The sequence below is a fragment of the Saccopteryx leptura genome, chromosome X, assembly GCF_036850995.1.
Source record: "Saccopteryx leptura isolate mSacLep1 chromosome X, mSacLep1_pri_phased_curated, whole genome shotgun sequence".
Lineage (NCBI taxonomy): Eukaryota > Metazoa > Chordata > Mammalia > Chiroptera > Emballonuridae > Saccopteryx > Saccopteryx leptura.
In genome coordinates, this window is record NC_089516.1 from 35,026,066 (window position 1) to 35,050,539 (window position 24,474).

The window sequence follows — 24,474 nt, forward strand, 5'->3', positions numbered from 1 at the left end:
GAGAGAGAGAGAGAGAAAGGGGGAGGAGCAGGAAGCATCAACTCCCATATGTGCCTTGACCAGACAAGCCCAGGGTTTTGAACCAGTGAGCTCAGTGTTCCAGGTCGACGCTTTATCCAGTGCACCACCATAGGTCAGGCAGTATTATTTGTTAAATGTTTGATAAAAATAACTAGTGAAACCATCTGGGCCTAGAATTTGTAGGAATTTTTTTTGATAATTAAATATTTTTACTAGATAAAGGGCAATTACTATTTTCTATTTCTTATTAAGGCAGTTTTGACATGTCCTGTTTTTCAAGGAATTTGTCCATTTCATCCAAGTTGTCAACTTTAGGTGTCATAACATCGAAATCCTTTTAATATCTAAAGAGGCTTTAGTAATACCCCTCCCCTTATGCCTGATATTGGTAACTTACATGCTTCTCTTTTTATCATGATTAGTCTAGCCAGGGGATAATTAATTTTGTTGATATATTCAAATAATCAACTTTTGGCTTTGTTAATTTTTTTCTTATTTGTTTCTTTGTTTTCTAACATAGTTTTCTGCACTTACCTTTATCACTTCTTCTCTCTACTTACTTTGGGATTACTTTGCTCTTCTTTTTCAAATTTATTTCTTTCTTCTTAATTTAAGTGAGAAGCGAGGAGGCAGAGAGACAGCCTCTCACATGCACCCCAACTGGGATCCACCCGGCAAGCCCCTTACAGGGTGATGCTCTGCCCATCTGGGACCACTGGTCCATTCCTCAGCAACTGAGCTATTTCAGTGCCTGAGGGAGGCCATGGAGCCATCCTCAGTGCCCCAACTGAGCTATGGCTGCAGGAGGGGAAGAGAGAGAGAGGGAGAGAGAGGGAGAGGGAAAGGGAGAGGGAGAGGGAGAGGGAGAGGGAGAGGGAGAGGGAGAGGGAGAGGGAGAGGGAGAGGGAGAGGGAGAGAGAGAGAGAGAGAGAGAGAGGAAGGAGGAGGGGAGGGTAGAGAAGCAGATGGGTGCTTCTCCTGTGGGCCCTGGCTGGGAATTGAACCCAGGACATCCACACACTGGGCTAATGCTCTACCATTAAGCCAACCATCCAGGGCCTCTTTTTCTAATTTCTTAAGGTAGAATATTTGATAATTTTATATTTTTCTTCTCATCTAATAAAGGCACTTAAAGCTATAAATTTCCCCTTAAATATGCTGTTAGCTACAGTCTTTAAATCTTAATATGTTGCATTTTCATTATAATTCATTATTATTTGAAATATTTTCTAATTTTTCTTGATTCTTTTCTGACCCATGAGTTATTTAGAAATGTGTTGTTTAATTTTCAAACATGTATTTTTTCCTAGATCTTATTGTTATGCTTTCTAATTTAATTCCGGTCTCATCATAGAACATAATTTGCAGGGCTTCAAGCTTCTGAAATTTACTGACACGTGTTTTATGGTCCAGCAAACAACACAGTTAAACTGTATTATGTACACTTGAAAAGAATGTGTTCTACAGTTGTTATATTACTCTATAAATGTCAATTAGGTCAGAGTGACTAGTAATGCTCAGATCTTCTACATACTCACTGATTTTTTTGTCCAGTTCTATCAATTATTGAGAGAAAGGTATTAAAATTGCCAAGTATGATTATGAATTTCTTTATTTAATTTTGCCAATTTTTTATCATGTATTTAGTGCTATAATTAGGTACATATACATTTATGATTGATAATGTCTTTGTGATGAACTGACCTTTTATTATGAAATGTGTCTATCTTTGGCAATATGCTTTGAAGTCTGTTTTAGATATTAATATTGACACTTCAGCTTTCCTATGCTTATTGTTTGCATGCTATATGTTTAGTCATCTTTTTATTTTCAATCTACTTGTGTCTTTATACTGAAACTGCTTATCTTATAGAAAACATATAGTCAGGTCTTGCTTTTTAGTCAGACTATAATCTTTGTCATTTAACTAAAATTCTTATTTATTTACATTTAATATAATTATTGATATTAGATTTAGGACTATTTATTTGTTCTCTCTCTCTCTCTCTTTCTAAGTGAAAGGAGGGGAGATAGACAGATTCCTGTATACACCCTGACTGGGATCCATTCGGCAACTCCAGGGCTGATACTCAGACCAACTGAGCTATCGTCAGTGCTTCGGGCTGACGCATGAACCAAACGAGCCACTCGCTGTGGGAGGAGAAGAGAGAGAAAAGGGAGAGAGGGAGGGGAAGAGAAACAGGTGGTCGCTTCTCCTGTGTGCCCTGACCGGGGATCAAACCCAGGACATCCACACACCGGGCCAATACTCTATCCACTGAGCCAACTGGCAGGGCCCTGATTTGTTCATTCATTATGAGCATATTTTCTTTTATGTCCTTGAGCAGTTACAACAGCTGCTTTAAAATCCTCCTTTGCTAATTCCAACACATGGGTCATCTTGAGGTAGACTTTTCTCTTTTTTTGTGTGTGTGACAGAGAGAGACAGAGACAGAGAGAGGGACAGATAGAGAGAGAGAGAGAGAGATGAAAAGCATCAATTCTTTGTTGCAGCACCTTAGTTGTTCAGTGATTGCTTTCTCATATGTGCCTTGACCAGGGGGCTACAGCAGAGCAAGTGACCCTTTGGCTCAAGCCAGCGACCACGGGGTTATGTCTATGATCCCATGCTCAAGCCAGTGACCCCGCGTTCAAGCTGGACGAATCCGCGCTCAAGCCAGCGACCTAGGGGTTTCGACCCTGGGTCCTCTGCATTCCAGTCCAATGCTCTGTCCACTGTGCCACCGCCTGGTCAGGCTGATTGCCTTTTCTCTTGAATGCGGTTGTGCAACATATGACCTGCAGGCCCAAATTTTTTAAATAAAATTTTATTGGAAGACAGCCATGCCCCTTGATTTATGTACTGTCTATGGCTGCTTTGTCACTACAACAGCAGAGTTATGCAGTTGTGACAAAAGACTGCACAGCCTGCAGGGCCTAAAATAAGTACTATTTAAGAAAACATTTTCTTTTAACCCTGCCTTGAATAAGGGTAACATTTTCTTATTCCTTCAAATGTCCAGACATTGTGAGTGATATACAGTCAGACTTTGGAGTCTGTTCTGTTCCAGTGAAGAATACTGATTTTTTATTTTAGAAGGCAGTTAATTTGGTAGAACCCAAACTCCAAACGGTCTTCCCTATGCTGGACAGCAGCTGAAATCTCTGTTCATTTCGTTTTAGCTGAGTTTGTACAAAGAATCTGGATCCCCTTCTTGTGGCTATTTGCTTTCTAGGATTTCTGCCCTCAGTTTCCAGCTGTTGTTCAGAATGAACTCTGTCCTCTGATTCCCTAACCCCTGAGGGCTGAGGGTCTCCAAGTGCGTCTCAGCCCCCTTGCAGCACTGACTAGGAGTGCCCTAGGGCAAAAAGCGTTACAAACAGGAAATTCACCTAATGCAGTTTCCTTCTTCCAAGTATCAAGTTTCCTCCAGTTTCCACCCACTTTCAGTCACTCTCTAGTACCTTTAAATACTTATTTTTTAAATTTCTGTCCAGTTTTTAGCTGTTATCTGCAAGAGGGACTGTAGTCCAGTATGAGCTACCTCCCTACCACCAGAAGCAAATTAGCCAGGTAACTTTTGAACACAATAATTTTGATTCTATATCTGTAGTGAGATATATCCTAAGGACAACAAAAAGAAATCTTCAACTTCATTATTTTTATTGCTAGTAGTGATACTAGTATTATAATTTTTAAAAAAAGATTTTATTTATTTTTTTTAGAGAGGAAAGAGAGAGAGAGAGAGAGAGAGAGAGAAAGAGGGGAAGACTGGTAAGAATCAACTCATAGTTGCTTTTCATATGTGCCTCGACTGGGCAGACCTGGGTTTTTGAACTGACAACCTCAGAATTCCAGGTTGATACTTTATCCACTATACCACTGCAGGTCAGGCTAGTATTATAATTTAATAAGTATTTTATGTGTATTATAAGCTAAAACAAGTATGTTAATGTTAATTAGGAATCAATGTTTTCATTATAAAAAAAGATATGTAAGGATAAAAATTAAAGTCAAACTTTCTAATGTTAAATTTTCATTGAAGATATTATTATGTATTCATGACTTTAAAAAGTTCTTTCAATATATTTTCTAGCTTTGTCCACTGAAAGGGCCTAGACTCAATGTCACCTCAACAAGAATGAGCACATTTAGCATCCAATTCTAAATAGCATTTCCTCCTAAAAGAAACCAGAGCTCTTGGAACCAGTTCTGAGGCAGGAAAAGCCTCGATGAAACATTTTATACCAGAAAGCAAAGAATCACTCAAAGACTAATTAATGAGGGTATTCCAAAAGGACAGAGGTGCCAGTATGAGGGAACTCTCACGGACTAAATTTGGGATATTATATTTTTTATCAAAAGAATAGGGACTGTAACTGAATTGTAGAACATTTCATAAAACTCCATGAATCTATGCTGACATGAAAGAGAAAACAGCAAATATTTTGCCACCATTTGAGGTGCTCATTATACAGCTCCTTCCTCTAGAATTTGATAATTAATTTAGTAATTAAAGGCAAAGATGCCTGACCAGGCGGTGGCGCAGTGGATAGAGTGTTGGACTGGGATGCAGAGGACCTGGGTTCGAGACCCCGAGGTCGCCAGCTTGAGTGCAGGCTCATCTGGTTTGAGAAAAAGCCCACCAGCTTGAACCCAAGGTCACTGGCTCCAGCAAGGGGTTACTCGGTCTGCTGAAGGCCCGCGGTCAAGGCACATATGAGAAAGCAATCAATGAACTAAGGTGTCACAATGAAAAACTGATGATTGATGCTTCTCATCTCTCTCAGTTCCTGTCTGTCTGTCCCTATCTATCCCTCTCTCTGACTCACTCTCTGTCTCTGTAAAAAATAAATAAATTAAATTAAAGGCAAAGATTCCGTACTTATACTGTCTTTTTAGAAGGAAATATAGTTCCTCTTTTCTTGATGAAATTTCTTTACTGAATGCAAATATTAAAAGTTAAGAAGAGATAACAGAATTAGAAAACCGACCATTTTGCAACCCTCAATGTAATAATAGATGCAGGCAAAGATCATCAATGAATGCTAAAATCATTTAGGCGAATGGCTGCTGGAGAGCAGGATCTTCATATGGTGCCAAACCACCACACCACAGATTACTTATCAATTACAACAGGGAAGCTGTACATCCGCAATAGGAGATTAGGCAGTCACCTTCTTCAACCAAGTGGTAAATGTATCAGGAGCCACAGAAGAACCAGTGACTCTGATTCCAATAAAAAAATATGCTTACCCCAAATGTTTACCTACACAAGCCTGCAGATCTAACCTCTCATTTACAATTAATATAAAGGATAAACAGGAAAAGAGACAAATCTAGAATGTGGGCCCTCTGTAAGACAACTGGGCTGGTTGCTTCAAAAAGTCACAGGTGGACAGGAAGTGGGGAGGCTGTTCTTGTTAAAAGCAACAAAGGAAGCATATGCAAATGCAAGGTAATTGCTTATTACCCTCAAACAGCAATAAGAGACATTTGGGGGAAATCACAATTTGGAATGGCTGTCTGATAACATTAGAGAATTACTGTTAGTTTTTCAAGATATGCTTGGGACATTGTGCTTCTATTGGAAAATGTTCTGATTTTTAGATGTTTGCTTAAGCACTTTAGGGATGAAATGCCATGCTGTCTGTGAATTCCTTTCAAATGGTCAGCGAAAGGATATAAAAATGCACACATCACCTGGCCTGTGGTGGCACAGTGGACAGATCGTCAACCTGGAATGCTGAGGTTGTCAGTTTGAAACCCTAGGCTTGCCCAGTGAAGGCACATATATGAAAGGCAACCAATGAACAACTAAAGTGAAGCAACTGTGAGTTGATACTTCTAGCTCACCCACTTCCTCTCTCTGTAAAAATCCTTATATCTTTTTAAAAATGCACATATCAATACAGATCAAGCAAATATGTCAAAATGTTAACAATTGTTAAATCTAAGCAGTGGACACACAGGCTTCACAATTTAGAAGAACAGCTTTAGCTGAAATAAGAAAGAAAGTGAAAGAATGGAAGCTAACATATTTTTAAAAAGAACTGACAATAGACAGAAGTGTTCTTTTTTTCCAAGTGAGAGGAGGGGAGATAGACAGACTCCTACATGCACCCCGACCGGGATCCACCCAGCAAACACCCCCACCCTGGTCTGGGGCCGATGCTCCGCCCTTCTGAGGCCAGACAGGAGTGTTCTGAATGACCCCAGCATAGTCAATGAAAAAGATACAACTCTAGACATATCCTCATAAAATTTCAGGACACTAAAGAAAAAGAAAAAATTCTAAATTTTCCAGGGAAGAAGAGAGTAAAGAAGACCACCTACAAAAGAACTACAACTAGATTGGCATCAGTTTGTTTTATTAGTGACTGTGCATGCTAGAAGACAATGGGAACAACACCTTGAAAGTTAGGAGGAAAAAACACTTTTAACTTGGAATCCTATTCTTAGTTTAAGAAAAGAGAATCCCCAGTTGATTTTGATGGGTCATTCTCCTTTGAGTGGTCCAGCAATTGTTATTCTAGACCTATAAAGAAGGAAATGTAATCCTCTCATTCCTTAGTAGGCCTTGTGAGGAAAAGTATTTGCATATGTATAAGAATGTTAATTATGCTGACTGGCTTTCAACTTCAGAATTAACCTATGACCACTGGATGTGGCTGCAACACAGGACATAAACATTAAAAATTTTAAGAATGGAAATGCTTAAGTCTAGCTTTTAGGAGGTAGAAGTCCACGGGGGAGGGGGGGAAACAGGGTCATTAATATCCTCATCTTATATAGAAGGGAAGTGCCATATGGACTAAAACTGATGGAACGGGAACCACTGTTTAAAGTTACAGAGAAAATGTGAATATGAATCTCAACATGGGAGGTGATGTAAACTAAGCTGTCCTCTTTCATTTATTTTAGGGAGCTAATATAATTCCCCAAAGTTCGCAAATCAACAAAAATATGTAGGCATATGATTTAGTTTTGAAGATAACCGTCAAAGAAACGAAAAAGTAGAAACAGTTAAAAGCTGTCATCTCATGCCTGACCAGTGGGTACAGCATCAGCTTGGGACGCTGAGGACCCAGGTTCGAAACCCCGAGGTCACCAGCTCGAGCACAGGCTCACCAGCTTGAGTATGGGGTCACCGGCTTCAGCGTGGGTTCATAGACATGACCCCATGGTCACTGGCTTGAGCGAGGGGTCACTGGCTCAGCTGAAGCCACCGGGTCAAGGCACATATGAGGAAGCAATCAATGAACAACTAAGGTGCTATAACTATGAGTTGATCCTTCTGATCTCTCTCCCTTCCTGTCTGTCTGTCCTCTCTCTCTCTTTTTAAAGACTTTATTTTTATTCATTTTAGAGAGCAGAGAGAGTGAGTGAGTGAGCAAGCGAGGGAAGAGGAGGAGCAGGAAGCATCAACTCCCCATATGTGCCTTGACTAGGCAAGCCTGGGGTTTTGAACCGGTGACCTCAGAGTTCCAGGTGGACGTTTTATCCACTGTGCCACCACAGGCCAGGCTCTCTCTCTTAAAAGAAAAAAAAAAAAAAAAAAGCTGTTATCTCTGGGTCATGGAATAGGAAGTGGAAGGAATAGACTGTTGTTTTCACCATAACCTCTTTTGAAAGAGGTTGTTACTGAGTGGCTGTACTATTTTGATAAAACTCAAAATCCAAACAACCTAGCCCTTAATACAGTAGTTTCCTACTGCTCCGATGTTAGCATCAAAAATCCTGCACCCAGCCTGTCAACCTCTCTGTCCAAATCTGTCATCCTCAACCCCTACCCCTGCTCTGTTTCAACTACATAGGGCTTCTTAAGGGCCTCAGATGGCTAAGCTCCTATAAGACCTAGGGGGAAGGGAGCTTCACACAGGCTTTTCTCCTTTGGAAAAAAAAAGCTCTCTTCCACTCTGCACCTTGCCCAACACTTCTGTTCACCCCTCGATTTCTAGCTTTGGCACTGCCTCCTTACCCCTCCCAAGGCTGGGGCTGTTTCCTCATTATACATGATCACAAGCCCCTCAAATTTGTCCTCCAGAGCACTTAACCCACTGTATTATATAATTACTTATAAATGATTTAAAGTCTGTCCCTTCTGCCAGACTTAGGCTCTATGAGGAAAGGTAAGCATCAATCTGTCTCAGTGCCTACGGTACTGTAGACACCTGACCCCACCGTGGAATGAACGGCTGGACGACAGCCTGATAAACTGCAGAGCCTTTGGCATGGAGTAGCAAGGAACTCAGCACCTAAACTAAACTGTAACGGCTAGATGAAAAAGTTACTCAATGCGGAACAATCAGTTAGAATTAAGTGTTATTTTAACAAATAGTCTTTTGAAACATATCATGTTTCATGAGTGTTAGTGAGGAAGCTGTTCAATATATTAGTATTTTTCAACAGCTAGTCTGCGGACCAGTGCCGGTCCACAAAAGAGTTAATTAATCACTCTGATGTTGTATAAAGACTATAGAGTCTAATCATTGGGACTGGCAGTTGAAAACTACTGCATTGTATCACCCAAAGTCCTGCTGCACCCATCTGAGATGTGACTTGTGGCTTAGATGGAGGTCTTAGCAGTGGAGATGGTTCTTGAGTACCTTCTGAATGTACATCCCCACAGAACTTGCTGGTGAATTAGAGGGAGGTGAAGGAAAGAGCAGAGTCAAGGACAACTGCTAGAATTTTTGATTGGTAATTGGGTGGATGCTGATGTTGTTTACTGAGCTAGAAAAGACAGGAGCAGATTTAAATGAGGGTAAAAAGCACGAGTTCTGTTTGAGACTTGTTAAGTCTGAGATGTCTATGAGCAACTAAAGTGAAGATACTGAAGAGGTCATCCAATGTGGGGCTTAAGAGGGAGGTCAAAGATGCAGGCACACAGTGAAATCGTCAGCACAGAACTGTACTTGTCATTCAGAGCAATGAAATCAGACACAATGGAAACGCTTTTAATTAAATCAAGGCATATGCCTGACCTGAGTTGGCGCAGTGGGTAAAAGCGTTGACCTGGAACACTGAGGTCGCTGGTTCGAAACCCCAGGCTTCCCTGGTCAAGGCACATATGGGAGTTGATGCTTTCTGTTCCTCCCTCCCTTCTCTCTCTCTCTGTCTCCTCTCTCTAAAATGAATAAATAAAATCTTAAAAAAAATAAATCAAGGCATAGCTATCAATGAAATGTCATGTGGTCATTAAAAATGATGGTGTAAAGACATTATCCAGATGTTATCTATCTGTAGATAGCAGATTTATGAGCAATTCTTACTTTTCTTCTTCATATATATGTGTGTGTGTATATATACAGCATATTTATTTTTTAGCGAGGAAGAAAGAGAGAAAGAGAGAGAGAGAGAGAGAGAGAGAGAGAGAGAGGAGAGAGGAAGGGAGGAGAGGGGAGGGGAGGGAGATGAGAAGCATCAATTCTTTGTTGAGGCACCCAATTTGTTCATTGATTGCTTTCACGTATGTGCCTTGACAAGGGGGGGGGGAGCCCTCCAGCCAAGCCAGTGACCCCTTGCTCAAGCTAGCAAATTTTGGGCTCAAGCCAGCAAACTTGGGCTTCAAGCCAGCGACCTTTGGGTTCAAGCCAGCCACCATGGGGTCATGTCTATGATTCCACACTCAAGTCCAGTGACCTGGCACTCAAGCTGGTGAGCCTGCACTCAAGCCGGATGAACCTGTGCTCAAGGCGGCAACCTTGGGGTTTCGAACCTAGGTCCCCAGCATCCCAGGCTGACACTCTATTCACTGTACCATTACCTGGTCAGGTTCTTCCTATATTTTCTTTAAAAATTTTTTGTGGCCTGTGGTGGCACAGCAGATAGAACATTGACCTGGAATGGTGAGGTCATCAGTCGAAACCCTGGGCTTGTGCTGTCAAGGCACATGTGAGAAGCAACGACTACGAATTGATGATTCCAATTCTTCCACTCCTCCCCCCCACCCTACTTCTCTCTCCTCTAAAATCAATAATTAAAAAAATGTATTTCCATCAAAGAGATATTACTTTTGCAATAAGAAAATACAATTAAGCCCTGCTGGATAGCTCAGTTGGTTAGAACATTGCCTCAAAGCATAGGGGTTAAAAAAAAAAAAAAAGCATAAGGGTTGCCGGTTCGACCCCCGGTCAGGGCACACATAGGAGCAGATCGATGTTCCTGTCTTTCTCTCCCTTCCTTGCTTTCTCTAAAATCAATACAATAAACATTAAAAAAATAAAGAAAATACAATTAAATTATTTTTATTTTAGGGAAAAATTATATAAACCTATTTTTACTGACACACGTAGTTAGATATCTACAATACATTAAGGAAAGAAGGCAAGTTACAACCACACATACTATATGAACCTATTTACCTAAATAATATGTATGCATATTAAGAATTCTTGCCCTGGCTAGTTGGCTCAGCGGTAGAGCGTCGGCCTAGCGTGCGGAGGACCCGGGTTCGATTCCTGGCCAGGGCACACAGGAGAAGCGCCCATTTGCTTCTCCACCCCTCCGCCGCGCTTTCCTCTCTGTCTCTCTCTTCCCCTCCCGCAGCCGAGGCTCCATTGGAGCAAAGATGGCCCGGGCGCTGGGGATGGCTCTGTGGCCTCTGCCTCAGGCGCTAGAGTCTCGGCTCTGGTCGCAACATGGCGACGCCCAGGATGGGCAGAGCATCGCCCCCTGGTGGGCAGAGCGTCGCCCCTGGTGGGCGTGCCGGGTGGATCCCGGTCGGGCGCATGCGGGAGTCTGTCTGGCTGTCTCTCCCTGTTTCCAGCTTCAGAAAAATGAAAAGAAAGAAAGAAAGAAAAAAAAAAGAATTCTTAAACAGTTTTAGTTGCATTACACTTTGCACAGTATCTGTAAAACAATAATGTGTTCATAAAAACATCTGACACAATAATTTGAACTAAACTTTAAATGTTATTTTATCTCCCTTTATTGCATCTATTCTTTAGGGCTTTCCTTTGTCTCTTTCCCCCACATACTGACTACTCAGTGCTAGCTGTTCTTCTATTTGCAGCTGCATGTATGTATGTACACAACAGACACTTTTTTCCTGTCATAAACCCTTTTGATCCTCTGGACACCCCCTCAGAAGAATGCTTTGAAATGCATAAAATAAAATGCATAGAAATTGATTAACAACATACTTTGAGAATAGGAACTAGAATAACATGTGTTTCTTTAGTAAATCATTAAATAACCAGATCTAGAGGTGGGTCTAATAACTACCAAAAGTTTGCAGTCGTGAAGAGCACAAATGGTATTTTAAAACATCTGTAAACTACAATATGATAGGACAACATCTTTGATCTCTATTGGTGATAAAATCACAAGGTACTCCTAACACTACCATGGTCTGTTGCCTACAGTCATCATTGAAGGAAATGTGAATTTTTAGTGAGAGGTTAGTGAAAATAAAGATGAAGTGTTTTTCCCATCCAAGGTCACAGAAACCTGAAATTTAAGTCTTTTTTTTTTTTAAGTGAGAGGAGGGGAGGGGAGGGGAGGCAGAGACAGACTCCCAAATGCTCCCTGACCAGGATCCACCCGGAAGACCCCCCCACAGGGCAATGCTCTGCCCATCTGGGGCCTTTGCTCCATTGCTCTGGAAGTGAGCTAAATATTTTAGCGCCTGTGACAAGGCCATAGAGCAATTCTCAGCGCCCAGGGCCAACCTACTGCAATGTAGCCTTGGCTGCGGGAGGAGAAGAGGTGGGGAGAAAGGGGGGGGAAGGGGGAAAAGGAGGGAGGGAGGGAGAGAGAGAGAGAGAGAGAGAGAGAAGGGGAGAAGGAGGGGTGGAGAAAAAGATGGTCACTTCTCCAGTGTGCCCTGACTGGGAATCAAACCCAAGACTTCCATACGCCATGCCAACACTCTACTACTGAGCAACCAGCCAGGACTGAAATTTAAGTCTTAAATCTGAGTCAGAGCCCTCAGGTCTAGAAAAATACACACAAAATAGTAACAGTAGTTATTCTGCCTGGAATTTCCGGAGTGATTTCTATGTGCATCTAAAATTTTTAAAAAGATTTTATTTATTGATTTTAGAGAGAGGAGGGAGAGAGAGAAAGGAGCAGGAAGCACCAAACTCATAGTTGCTTCTGGTATGTGCCAAGCCCAGGGTTTCCAACCAGCAACCTCAGTGTTCTAGGTGGATGCTTTATCTACTGTGCTATCAATGGCCAGGCTGCATCTAAATTTTTTAGTGTTTTACTTGTGTAATTAAAAAATAAATACTGTTTCTTTCTTTCTTTTTTTTTTTTAATTTTTCCGAAGTTGGAAACCGGGAGGCAGTCAGACAGACTCCCGCATGCGCCCGACTGGGATCCACCCGCACACCCACAAGGGGGCGATGCTCTGCCCATCTTGGGGCATCGCTCTGCCGCAATCAGAGCCATTCTAGCACCTGAGGCAGAGGCCATGGAGCCATCCTCAGTGCCCGGGCAAACTTTGCCCCAATGGAGCCTTGGCTGCGGGAGGTGAAGAGAGAGACAGAGAGGAAGGAGAGGGGGAGGGGTGGAGAAGCAGATGGGCGCTTCTCCTGTGTGCCCTGGCCAGGAATCGAACCCGGGACTCCCGCATGCCAGGCCGACGCTCTACCACTGAGCCAACTGGCCAGGGCCTTAAATACTATGTTTCTATGTGCTTTGTCTTAACAACCTGGAAGAGTGGCTAAGAAATTTTATACAGTTGCTTACAAGCCATATTAATATTTTTTATAGGGTGATTCTACTTAAAAAATTACTTTCATCCTTCCCTAATCACTTAAGTATTGACAACTTTAATCATTCCCATGTTCTTATAAGTATAGAAAAAAAATCATTAGAATTATTTACTCTGGCGTTAAAAAGGACAAAACGACAAATTGTCAAAACTGCAGACGTTTGTCTATTTTTTTTGCCAAGTGTTAAGTCCAAAAACAGCTGAAAATATTAGAGTAAATTAGATGTAATATGGACTAATACCTTCTGTTGTTTACAAAAACCAGAAACACATGAAAATTTATATTTAAAAATAATGTGTAGACAAACTTAAAATACAACTTATCAAAATAATGTCAAAACTTAAATGCCACTAGAAGCCCCAGAAAAAACAAAATGCTTTAATATTTTCAAAAAACAACTCACACATGCCTGACCAAGCGGTGGTGCAGTACACAGAGCATTAACCTGGGACACTAAAGACCTAGGTTAGAATCCCAGAGGTCATCGGCTTGAGAGCGGGCTCATCTGGCTTGAGCATGGGATCATAAGACATGACCCCATGATTGCTGACTTGAGCCCAAAGGTCACTGACTTAAAGCTCAAGGTCACTGGCTAAAGCAAGGGGTCACTGGCTCAGCTGGAGCCACCCTCCTCCCCATTAAGGCACGTATAAGAAGCAATCAATGAACAATTAAAGTGCTGCAACTACGAGCTGATGCTTCTCATCTCTCTCCCTTCCTGTTTGTCTGTTCCTGTCTGTCCCTCTCAAAAACACTTCTGAATGTTATATATTGGTAATGTATAACACAGCATAAAACTTGCATGGAAACTATCCCCATCACCTTTGGGGAACAGGCTACCTTGGGGAGGCAGGGCAGCAAGTGCAACTAGGGGCTGGGATTTTGCTGGAGCTGTCACATTTGCGTTTCAGAAAAGGAGGCTGATATAAACTGGACAAACTGATACTATTTCTGAAATCCAAATAGAAAGTACCTGAGTAGCTACCACATGAACAGAATGCAGGGGCCAAGGAGAAAGAGGGCAGGGAGGACTGTAGGAAAGCAGGGCCTCAAAGGCAGGCACACAGAGGAGTGATGAGAAAGGCTCCAATCCCACCTGCTTAGCGCAGGCTTGCAGGGATTACAGTGCATCATCCACAGTGGCTTGTCAGGGTGGACCTGATCCTCAACAAGCCAGGAGCAAGCTTGCGTACAGGCTACTTCCTTCACAATGAAAGTCTTGGTGTAAAAAAACAAAACAAAAAAATCTTTAAAAAAATCAGAACTAAGCAGTCAGTTTGATATTATAGTAGACTTACACATCATGCAAGCTCCTGCTTTCCTCTCAGTATTGAATTAATTGAGTTATCGTGAAATTAAGTGTGCAGGAGGATGGGAAGCCCTCTTATAGGTCCTCCAGGATCTCCTGGGGCAGAAGGTTCCATGAAGAGACCTGAAGTGGGACCCCTCGGAGCCTGATGAGTTGGAGGGAAGTCAGCTCTGGACAGATGGACTCCAGAGCAGTTGAGGGGTGGAAAGGGGACACGATGGATGTCCAGAGCGCATCACATTATCTTCTGGGTCTTAAGAACATCTCTGTGTATGATGCAGCTTGGGAACAAAGACTGAGACTATTCAGCACAACTGGTAAGGCTGTGTCTGATTTCCTACCAGCACACTGCAAACAGAACTGCTCCCAGGCCCCAGATGACATGCTCCACCTGTCTCACCTCCACACTCCAAACTCCTGAGACCTGGCCAAACAGTTCTCTCTTGCCTAAGCCTCCATTTGTACTGGCCTCTCTTCACTCAGACTTTCTCCAGAACTAACTAATGTCTTGGGGGGGGGTCACTTTTCAAAGAAATCACTTCCCTCATTTAGGTGGGACCCCTCTAAAGTTTATGTGCTCCCTCAGTGGCCAGTATTTCTCTATTGTAGCATTTAGCCGCTGGATCTTCCTTTAGCTCATTAAGACTACTAAGGGTGAGAGACAGTCCCTAGCATCTAGGACAGCAACTGACACCTAACAGATGATCAATTAGTATAGGGTAAATGAATAAAGTATTGCTATATAAATATAATAGTGAAAGAGGAATGAAGCAACAGCAATCTGGTCCTGAATATTTCCAAGATACTATTCTTTATGCATGTTATAATTCAAAGAAGACAAAAAGTCCAGCAGCCATGAAGACTCTTCAACCCTGAGTCCCAAGGAGTCACTGCAACATAGAACAGTATCAAAATAAAAATGATCCCTTTTTTCTAAGTTTCACAAATAAGAACTGGCTGAAGTTCCTCTTGCCAACCAAAGGGTCCTACCTCATAGGTTCTGCTCACACAAGGTCACTTCTGATAAAATGAAAGCTTCTGAAGTTCTGCTTTCTAGTGCTGTTAAAAACTATGTCTCCCTATAATAATTAACAGCTCTCTAATCCTTACAATAGCCTTGCAGTCATATGTAGTTTTTTTCTTTGAAACTGTGCAATTAAAAGGCCACCTTTGATCTATCAATATCTATCAAAGTTTAAAATGCACATACCCATTGATCGAGCAAGTCCCCTCTCTAGGAATTTCACCTACAAATATACTTGACTGTAAGCAAATTGTTATATGTAAAAGACTATTCACTACAACATCAATGAAGTTAAAATGGAAACATAAATAGCCACCAATAAAAAACTAGTTAAATAAATTATAGCGCATCTATATAATGGACTACTAACCAAACTCCTAAGAAGAATGATATGGGTCTACAGGAACTGATACTGAACAATCTCCAAGATACATTAACTAAAGTGAACAATGCCTGATCGGGCAGCGGCACAGTGGATAGAGTGTCAGCCCGGGACGCTGAGGACCCAGGTTCGAAAACGTGAGGTCCCCAGCTTTGAGCGCAGGCTCATCTGGCTTGAGTGCAGGCCTACCAGCTTGAGCATTGGGGTTGCCAGCTTGAGCATGGGATCACAGACATGACCCATGGTCACTGGCTTGAGCCCAAGATTGTTGGCTCAGTTGGAGCCCCCAGGTCAAGGCATATATAAGAAAGCAATCAATGAACAATTAAGGTGCTGCAACTATGAGTTGATGCTTCTCATCTCTCTCCCTTCCTGTCTGTCTGTCCCTCCCGCTCTCTCTCTTGCTTTAAAAAAAAAGGTAAAACATATCTTCAATCCAAATCAGGATTCCACTTCAGTTTTGAGGATATTTACTAGATTTAAATGATGTTAGTTGTAAAAAACTATACTTTTTCCCCTAAGAACATATTCACCAAAAGCCTGTCTTTGTATTTATCAGCCTTTACAGAAAAGCTTCAAACTCATCATAGAAGAAAATTACCATTTTTATCAGTACGTAGCTTTTATTCTATCATAACAATGAAGCTGGCTGAATATAGAACTGTTTCAACAGCAAAAAGCCCTCATCATAATTCAACACAAAAATCAGCCCACAATTATATGAGTTATAAAACAAACTATGCTTTATGTTGCAGTCTACCCTAAAGCTAAAATTTATATATCAGAATTATACACACACAGCTTCTGAATTCCTACTAGATTATCTAAAGCCTACTTTTGTGAAGATCCACTATTTTCTTAAATCTTCCAGAGTGGGCACTGCAGCCAAGCCACTACCATCACTTCTATAGCTCTGCCCCCAGTCAAGGAGAAGGCAGCACTTGCAAGGTCCAGCACTACTCCTGGCTCAGAGCAGGGACTCAAATATTTGTTGAGTGAATGAATAAATGATATCTGCTGATAGGCTTGCCATCAAGAGTAAGAAATGCTTTGTTCACTTGAAGTCAGCACATGGTAAGGTGAAAACCATTCCATTGGTTCACCAAATAGCTATGACACAACTGGCTAAGTGGGCTCTAGACCTCAGCCCATCCTAAAGTTCAATACAAGTAGAGGTATTTTAAGAAACCATATAAAATACATAGGACAACTTATGTATAAGATCTTTCTGTACATATCAAGTATGAATATGTGAATACAGTATATCAAGTTTTTGGAAAAAAATTAAATATAGATGAATACTGATGTGTTCTTAGGGTAGGGAAGGATTTTCTAAGTATAAAAACAAAAGGAGAAATCGTAAGAGAAATCTTACATATCAACAAGACAATCAAATGATATATGACAAAGTAGGAAAAGTATCTGCATAACGACAGAGAACATCCTTAATACGTGATTAAGAGTTCCTACAAATTGTCTTAAAATATTCCAATGGAAAAATGAATGCAGAACAAGAACAGACAACTCACAAAGACCAAATACAAATGGCCAATGATTACTGAGGTTCAGTCTCAGTAATAACCCAAGGAGCACAAGTTTAAAAGATGGATAGCCAATTCTGGGAGGGTATGGGGAAATGGCACTTTCTCAGACTGTGTGGGAACTGGGATAGCCATTTAAGAGGGCAATGTCGTGGTACCCAACAGCAACTCCAAGTCTAGGTAGCTGTTCTTCAAAAAGACTGACACATGAGGAAGTTCAGTCCAGTAGTATCTTAAACAGGGGACCACTGGGAAAACCAATAGGGGGATAATGCATAACAGTAATTTAGAACTAGATCATGCTGCTATTTAACAAAAATGAGGCAGAGAGAAATGTATTATATGGATAGACAATGAATGTGTATACTACTACCTTAATTTTGTTAAAAACACAAAAGATGCCATACAGTATGTGTATAGCTTGAGAAGGAGATTCAGAAGGATCTACGTTAAGCTATTAAGAGTGGTTACTCTGGGTAGTGAGCTCAGAGAGTAATAGAGAGCTTGCACCTTTTTAATTGATATACTTTAAAATGGCTTGAATTTTACATAGAAGTTTGTATTATTTTTATAGTTTCTTAAAAAAGAAAATTAATAAGATACAAGCACTTATTTACTAAAGACAAGTTCTATCTTTTTGAGTATTCCTCTCCAAGTTCCTTGAAGCTCAAATGGCCATGTCTTTCCCACTTATAATAAGAGATATTTTTTATTTAGAGTCATCACTGCCTATTTTATAAAATCCATTTGTAATCTTAGAAAAAGACTATTAAAAACACAAACTACCCCCTAGGTCTACCACCTACCAGAAGAAACCAATTTTACTGCCTGTATTACATTTGGTCTACACAATTTCTGAAACAATGCACAAAGCACCAGCCACACAACTCCCACCAGCATAAATACGTGGAGTACAAAGAATGTCCTGTCAGCAGGACCCAGGGCACACCCCACAGCAAAGGGGAATGGCAATCTGAGTCACAGGATCAGGAGTGAAACCAAATTTGGGACTTGGAGGCAGTGTGATGCTCTTCCCTTCTCTTCCACACCTTCTATTCTCTTCTGCCCAAACTCTGTCCATCTGTAATGGATGTCCACACAGTTTTAGAATGAGGTATCAGAAACCACTAGAGACACAACAAATGATACGTGGGGGTCTCAGCTGGAATCACAATGGCAGCATAGGTATACACTCACATTTTTTTCTTAGGAAAAGAAATGGAAAAAAAAAATCACTTAGAATGTTTGAAATGCAGGCGTCAAAACAACAAATGTGTAGTGACTACTGATTTTTAAAAAGCTTGAGATATTGAGCCTGACAGTTGAGAAATTAAGAAACCACTCATTTTTACAAAATTAAAGTTCACACAATAGCACCGAAGTAGCCAAAAGTACGGCTGGCAGAGCACCTAACTATCAGACCTCCAATGGCTTGGATCCCCAGCTTTTCAAAAGGCATTCATTCTGCTCTAGAGTCTCAAGAGCCAGACATGTGTCTGGGTGTCCTCTTTAGTTCCCATGGAAGGAGTGCAGCAAGTACATGCCATTAGCCATGGGCTCCACTGTTCTGACAGCTTTCCAGAGGCTATTCTTCCAGGGGACCAAACACCAATTCCCATATCTGAAAATGTATTACCACTGTTCACTAATGTTGACCAGGAAGTCATTTACCCAAAACCAAAGCAAACAAAGCACCATGCTAAAGACCACTGGGCAACAGCAGCCGAGGCAGGTGAAGAGCTCAGTCAGTGCTCTCAGCTCAGCTGACCTGCTTCAAGGTGAACTGAAGTTGCAGATCACCAGTTCCAGCTCTAATCTGACGCCCGCCCCTAGATCACACTGTGGCTACCAAGTAACCCTACCCAAACTGACCTTTCAGGGCTCAGGGAAGTGACTTTTTTTTATTATATGGCACAGTTTGGCACAGTTATGTCTTTAGTCTTTGGGGTACTTTTATACTGTCCAAGAGTAGTATATCTTGTTTTTTTTTCCTTTTTTTAAAAACAGATGGCCAAACCAGGACATATACTAAAAAAAAAAAAAGGAAGGTTACTTACCTGAGCCCTAACATTCCAGCTACCATGGAATCCTGTTGGAGCTGGTCTACAGAAGCAAGATGTATTCTGGGGAGTCACATGTCACATCAAAGCAGGAACTGGTGAGTCTGTATTTTTATGGAGCCTAAAACAAAGAAAATCGTAAGTTGAAAGCCCCCATTGTGCTGCACGACCTTTTTCCCAGGGCTACTTGGGACATTCTGAAGATAAACATATAGACAAAGTACTATGCTATATCCCAGCTTACTTAGCTAGAAACAAAGGACAAACTGCAAATTACTGACACATAACACACAGTGCTAAAATAAAGATTCATACATGTTAGAATTGACACTATCACAGATCTTGTCACCTCTGAAGGACACTTTGACACTATAAAGCATATCATTAGTGGTGATCTCTGAGAAGTATTTCTTGTACCCTGTCACACAAAAATACTCAGGGATAGAATACATGTTCAAGAGAACAGGCAATATTAAAATCTCATCCCCAAAAAACACATGAAATCTAGAGGCAAAGTCCTCCTTCCTTTTCAAGCAACTGAAGCTACAATAAACTGCTGTAACATGTAAAGGAGCTTTAACCCTAAGATTAAAAAGCAGTATCAATGGAAACCAAGTGCTCTGGGAGATCCAAAGCCATCCTCCAAAATATACAAGTCTGACTCAGAGCAATCCCTTTTTAAAAGCCTCTCAGATCAGTAAATTGCAATGTGCAACAAACTGAGTTAGTCTGATAGTTTCTCTTCTGCTTTTGAGTACATGTTCAGAAAAGGACGTTTTGTCATTACATTTTTCATCACTAAGATAACCATCATTTCCTTGTTAAAACCTAAACTTGTTCACATTAGCTAACCTCTGATACCTTATTGGCCCAAGAGTAGCACTTTTATCTTTAGACTAAAAAAAAGCCATCGTGCACAACTTAGAGACTATTCACACAATTACTTGTGTAATTAAACCCAGACGAAGGGCAGTATCAACCAAGTCTTTTACTTAGAGCTGGTCTGACTGCCAGGATAGTACCTAGAATTAGCTATTGAGGTACAGCGAGGCCTTACAACTAACTCCCTTAAACAGTCGAGTCACAGAATGCTTTAAAATCCCCTAAGTCAAGGTAACAGTATAACAGTATCACTCAGCTACATAACAAAAAACTGGTATCCTGGCTGGGAGGCCCCGGAAAAGCCAAAACTTCTCAAAGCCACAATTTTTTTTTTTTAACTTATAAACTGAGTGAACTGGACTAAGGTGCCTTCCAGGTCTGAAAGTTTATGATCTTTCTTAACTTTCTTAAGTTTAAGATTAACCCAAGATTTCATGGGGGAAAGAACAGTGCCAGAAAATGAGAGCAGTTAGGTGAAAACCCAATACAGCAGTGATCTGCAGGTACATAGATATAACACCCCCAGCTCTTAGGCAAGGAAGACAAGTGACCACTTCCTCAGGCTTGCTTGCGAGAGTCCAGACTTCTGCAGTAACAACAAAACAGCTATAGTGAGAACATATCCAGCAGACCCAACGCAAATGTGCCTCGAGAAAGCTACAAAGGCTAAGGGTTTATTCTCTAACGGGATGGCCACCATGCCTTTGATTGAGGGTACCCTGTCTGCTCCCAAATTCCCATTTCCCCTCAGGTCCCCTACACACCATACCTATCATCAAAGCAGTGGAATCAAGTATTTAAGCAATGGCATGCAAGTCAAGTTTTCAGTAGGTAAAGGTTCCTTGCAAGAGAAAGGCAGAAGAGACCAGGTAAAGGCAGAGGAGCACAATCTTCGTGTAAGTGAGCCCAAATATGAGAAAACCATTTATGTCTGTCCTAACCAAAACAAGGTAGAAGCACAGTGGTGACAATGGCAGTTTGCCTGAACACAGCTGGTACTGGTACAGAAGCACTGAGGACAAGGTCCTTCCGTTGGAGCAGCAATAATGCTCTACCCAAGAAAATAAGGTTACATCTGTCGGCCACAGGAGGCTGGTCTCATGTCACCATAACAGAGGGCAGTAAATACAAGCAGGTGTCCTGCTAAACTCGCTGAAATTCATTGCCAGTCTAAAACTTGTTCTTTACTTCCCATGTGTTTAAAACACTAGTTACTACAAATGTCAAACATTTTCTGTGATTATTCCCTCCTCACAGATACTCAGGCAGTCTGCCAACAAACTGCTCTTAGTCAATTAAAAGATTTCCACTAATATTCACCTTCATAAAAGCCTACTGGTTTCAGGACACAGTTTATCATGCAAATAGTCCCAGGCAAGTACATTAGCAGTGGAAACTGGCCTTGAGCAGGAAGTAACAATTTTACCTCTGCTCTTGTTTATTCTAAGTTAAAGAAGTGGGCTTCTCATTCCATCTCCATGTGGGGGAAGGAGTATTTGGGTGGTGGCAACACCATACTGCACTCATTGAGCCAGTTGGTGTCAAACTCCACAGCTTGCCTCCCCACCGAAGTAGATTCAGTCACTCAGCAGCAGGGCAGGCAGGGAAACAGTAACTCTGGCTGGAAATTGCAAAGAGGATACAAAGTTGTATTCTAACCCCACCAAACACAAACAGCACAAAAGTTGGAGTAGGGTTTGACTGTATCATGTTCTGTCAAATGAAACAAAGACCTGGTACTCTAGGTTTAAAGCATTCCAGGCAAATTTGTAACAGTAAGAAATAGAACAGTGCCATAAGCCAATATGAGTGAGCAAGCAAGTGGTAAAAGGTTTCTTCAAGTTGTTAGGACATGCTGACTTCAGATACCACTAGGAACTTTGCAAAGAAACTACATTCTAGAAGCTGCCTGTGCTGTTTAAAGGGCTGGGGGTATGACAAATAGCTAGCTGCAGGGCATCTGAGGAGGCAAACACATTGCCACAATGGCAAAACAAAGCAGAGCCCTTGTCCTGTCACATCTCAGGTTCAGATGTATACACCTTGGAAGTTTTGACAAGTGAGGCTTGTGTGTCTGTGTGCATGGACAAGATGTACCTCAGCAATCAGCCGCCTAGCTGACATGCCACAAATGGGTGCTCTGTAATGACTTACTTAATTAACTGTACTTTTACCAGATTGATTGTGCCCTTTAAGCTTCTGACACGTGTAAGAACGAAAATAAAGGGAAGTGTTTCCTAGGCTTCCTGACTGGAATTTGAAGTAGAAGTCCTAAAAAAGCCCATAAATAAGCTTATTTCCCTGAATCCCTGAGGGAAATTCCCAAAAGACCCAAAATTCCAGACCTTGTATTTTTAATAAGAGCCCACTATGTTTCAAAAGACCCTAGAGATCTGCTCTATCTTGTTAACTGCAATCACTGAGATCCAGATGAAAATTCCAGCCACAAAATCCAAATTTCTCCTCTAGAGTAATAACTGCCTATTAGCGAATTTTACTATCAAGGTCCGAATATGCTTCATTTTTCTAATATGACAAAGTGCCTACAACTTGTGAGTCCTACAAAGTCTAAGACACTTAGCATCACACGCAGGTAGGTTTGGTTCCACGCTCACCAACCACCCCCTGAATTTGATCCTACCATCTCACAATTTACTGATCCCACACAGCAGACACACGTATGAATGGTTCCAGGAAGCCCATTCCTGTTCCTGGAAAAATAACCAGAAGCACACATCTGCCTGACCATGAGTCAGGAATATCAATTTTATGGTAAAGCCCATTTCTGCTGTGACCAAGCCACACCGAACACACAACAGAAGTGACTGCCACAGAAGTGTTCCAAAGCAAGCTTCCCCATCTCGGGTCCATACTTAGCAGTGTCACAAAGGGTCTCTTCTGTGAGAGCACTCTTTTCAGATTCTTCACGATGACCTTAAGTCTTCGGTGCAAAACCACAGACACATTGCCACGCCACATAAAAGTCACCTGAGTTTCAGGTTGAGTGATTCAGGTCAGTTATAACCAAACAAAAAAGAAAATAAACTTTCAGGGAAAACTGACAGGAACCACAACAATGCGATGAAGCTGCCCCATGTGGTACTGGTGATCTTGGCGCTCCAAGACTATGGGAGCCTGTTACATGCTATGTCCCACTCCACTTATGTAACTGGAAGATCGCCGGCGAAGGGGGAAGGATAGGAGGGCGCTTAAATTCTGAGCCACGGCACCCCCAAAGACCCCAAGGACGCGCTTCCACTGAAGAGCTTCAGGTGCTGCCGGACACACAATCTCCTGTCCACGGCTTCTGATCGGAACTAGAACAGCCTCTTTAGGATGAGTTGTGGGACCAGGAGCACACACAGTATGTAGTCCCGTTTGTGAGTGGACAATAATTTCCCCCTACTTGTTCCTGCTAGATGGGAAAGGAGATAGTGGACGACTCGCTCGCAATGAGGGCAGAAAGTCATGGAATGGGCCAGAAGGAAAAGGAGGCAAAGCCTGGAGATGGGGGTAAGAGCACGGGAGCTCTTGTGGCGCACTCTCCCGACAGGAGGCGGACTGCGCACGCGCGCCGGTGGGGGGGGCGAGTAACGGGAGAGGGGGTGCGCGAAGAAGGGAGAGGGGAGAGCGCGATCCAGGGAGAGGCCGGGGCCGCGGGCGCGCGACGGCGCCGCGGGCCCGAAGCCCCTAGAAGGGCACGACGCGCGCGCAGCTCGGACTAGCGAAGCCCCAGCGAAAGGGGCGCCCGCGGGTCTGGGGACCGGGATGCGCGCCGAAGGCGGGAGGGAGCGAAACGCCAGGCGAAGGCGGCCCCGGGAAGCCGCGGCGAGGACAGTCACCCGCGAGTGTGGGTGACGGGACGGGGGGAAGCCGTCACCGGCGGCGCCGGGAGGGGGAGGGTAGAGAGGAGGGACGCCATCCGCCAGCAGTGTCGCCGACCCCGCGGGCCCCTCCCGCGCCACGTCCCGCCCCTACCCCCCGCCCCTCGGCAAGGGTCCCCGCCCGCGGCCGCTGCGGTCCCACTCACAGTCTCTCCTCCTCGCCTCCTCCTCCTCCTCCGCTTGGCGCGGCAGCGGCGGCGGCGGCCATTTTCCGGACGGCTTTTACCACAGCCCTCTCTCTCCGAGAGGAGGGAGCGCGCGCGCCTCCGACGCCGGGACCCCGCACGGCCGACGTCGCGCCCCGCCCTCCCGGCCGGCATGCACGCAGCTGCACCTGCGCGTCCGCGTCCCACCCCCAGTGCCGCAGCGAGCCCGCTAGCAATTGGGTGCGACAGCCGGGGTGGGCGAGGTCTCGGCGGTGGTGCCGGCAATTGGCGGGAGTTTGTGTCCATTCCGGCTAGGGAAAAGGGGGCGGGCACCCTATCCAGCTGTCGATTGGCTGCCATTGGCCGTCATTTGGGAAAAAGAGGCGGCTTGGACACGAAGGGGCTGGTTTAGTAGGCAGAATTTGAATATTAAGGATTAATGCGCTCTTGCGGGTGCTAGGGCAAGGGAAGGCCTAGGCTCAGGCCTCCTGTTTGCGCA

At 42.9% G+C, this 24,474-nt stretch overlaps 1 protein-coding gene across 1 annotated transcript in view; it reads right to left on the minus strand.

Moving 5' to 3' along the window:
* MECP2 (methyl-CpG binding protein 2) overlaps positions 1-24,112 on the minus strand; it is a 95,469-nt gene extending 71,357 nt beyond the window's left edge. Inside the window, exon 1 of the mRNA XM_066357375.1 lies at positions 23,976-24,112. Within this exon, the coding sequence (XP_066213472.1) occupies positions 23,976-24,037 (62 nt within the window). The 5' untranslated portion in view covers positions 24,038-24,112. The remainder of the gene's footprint in view (positions 1-23,975) is intronic.
* Between the last annotated feature and the right edge of the window lie 362 nt (positions 24,113-24,474).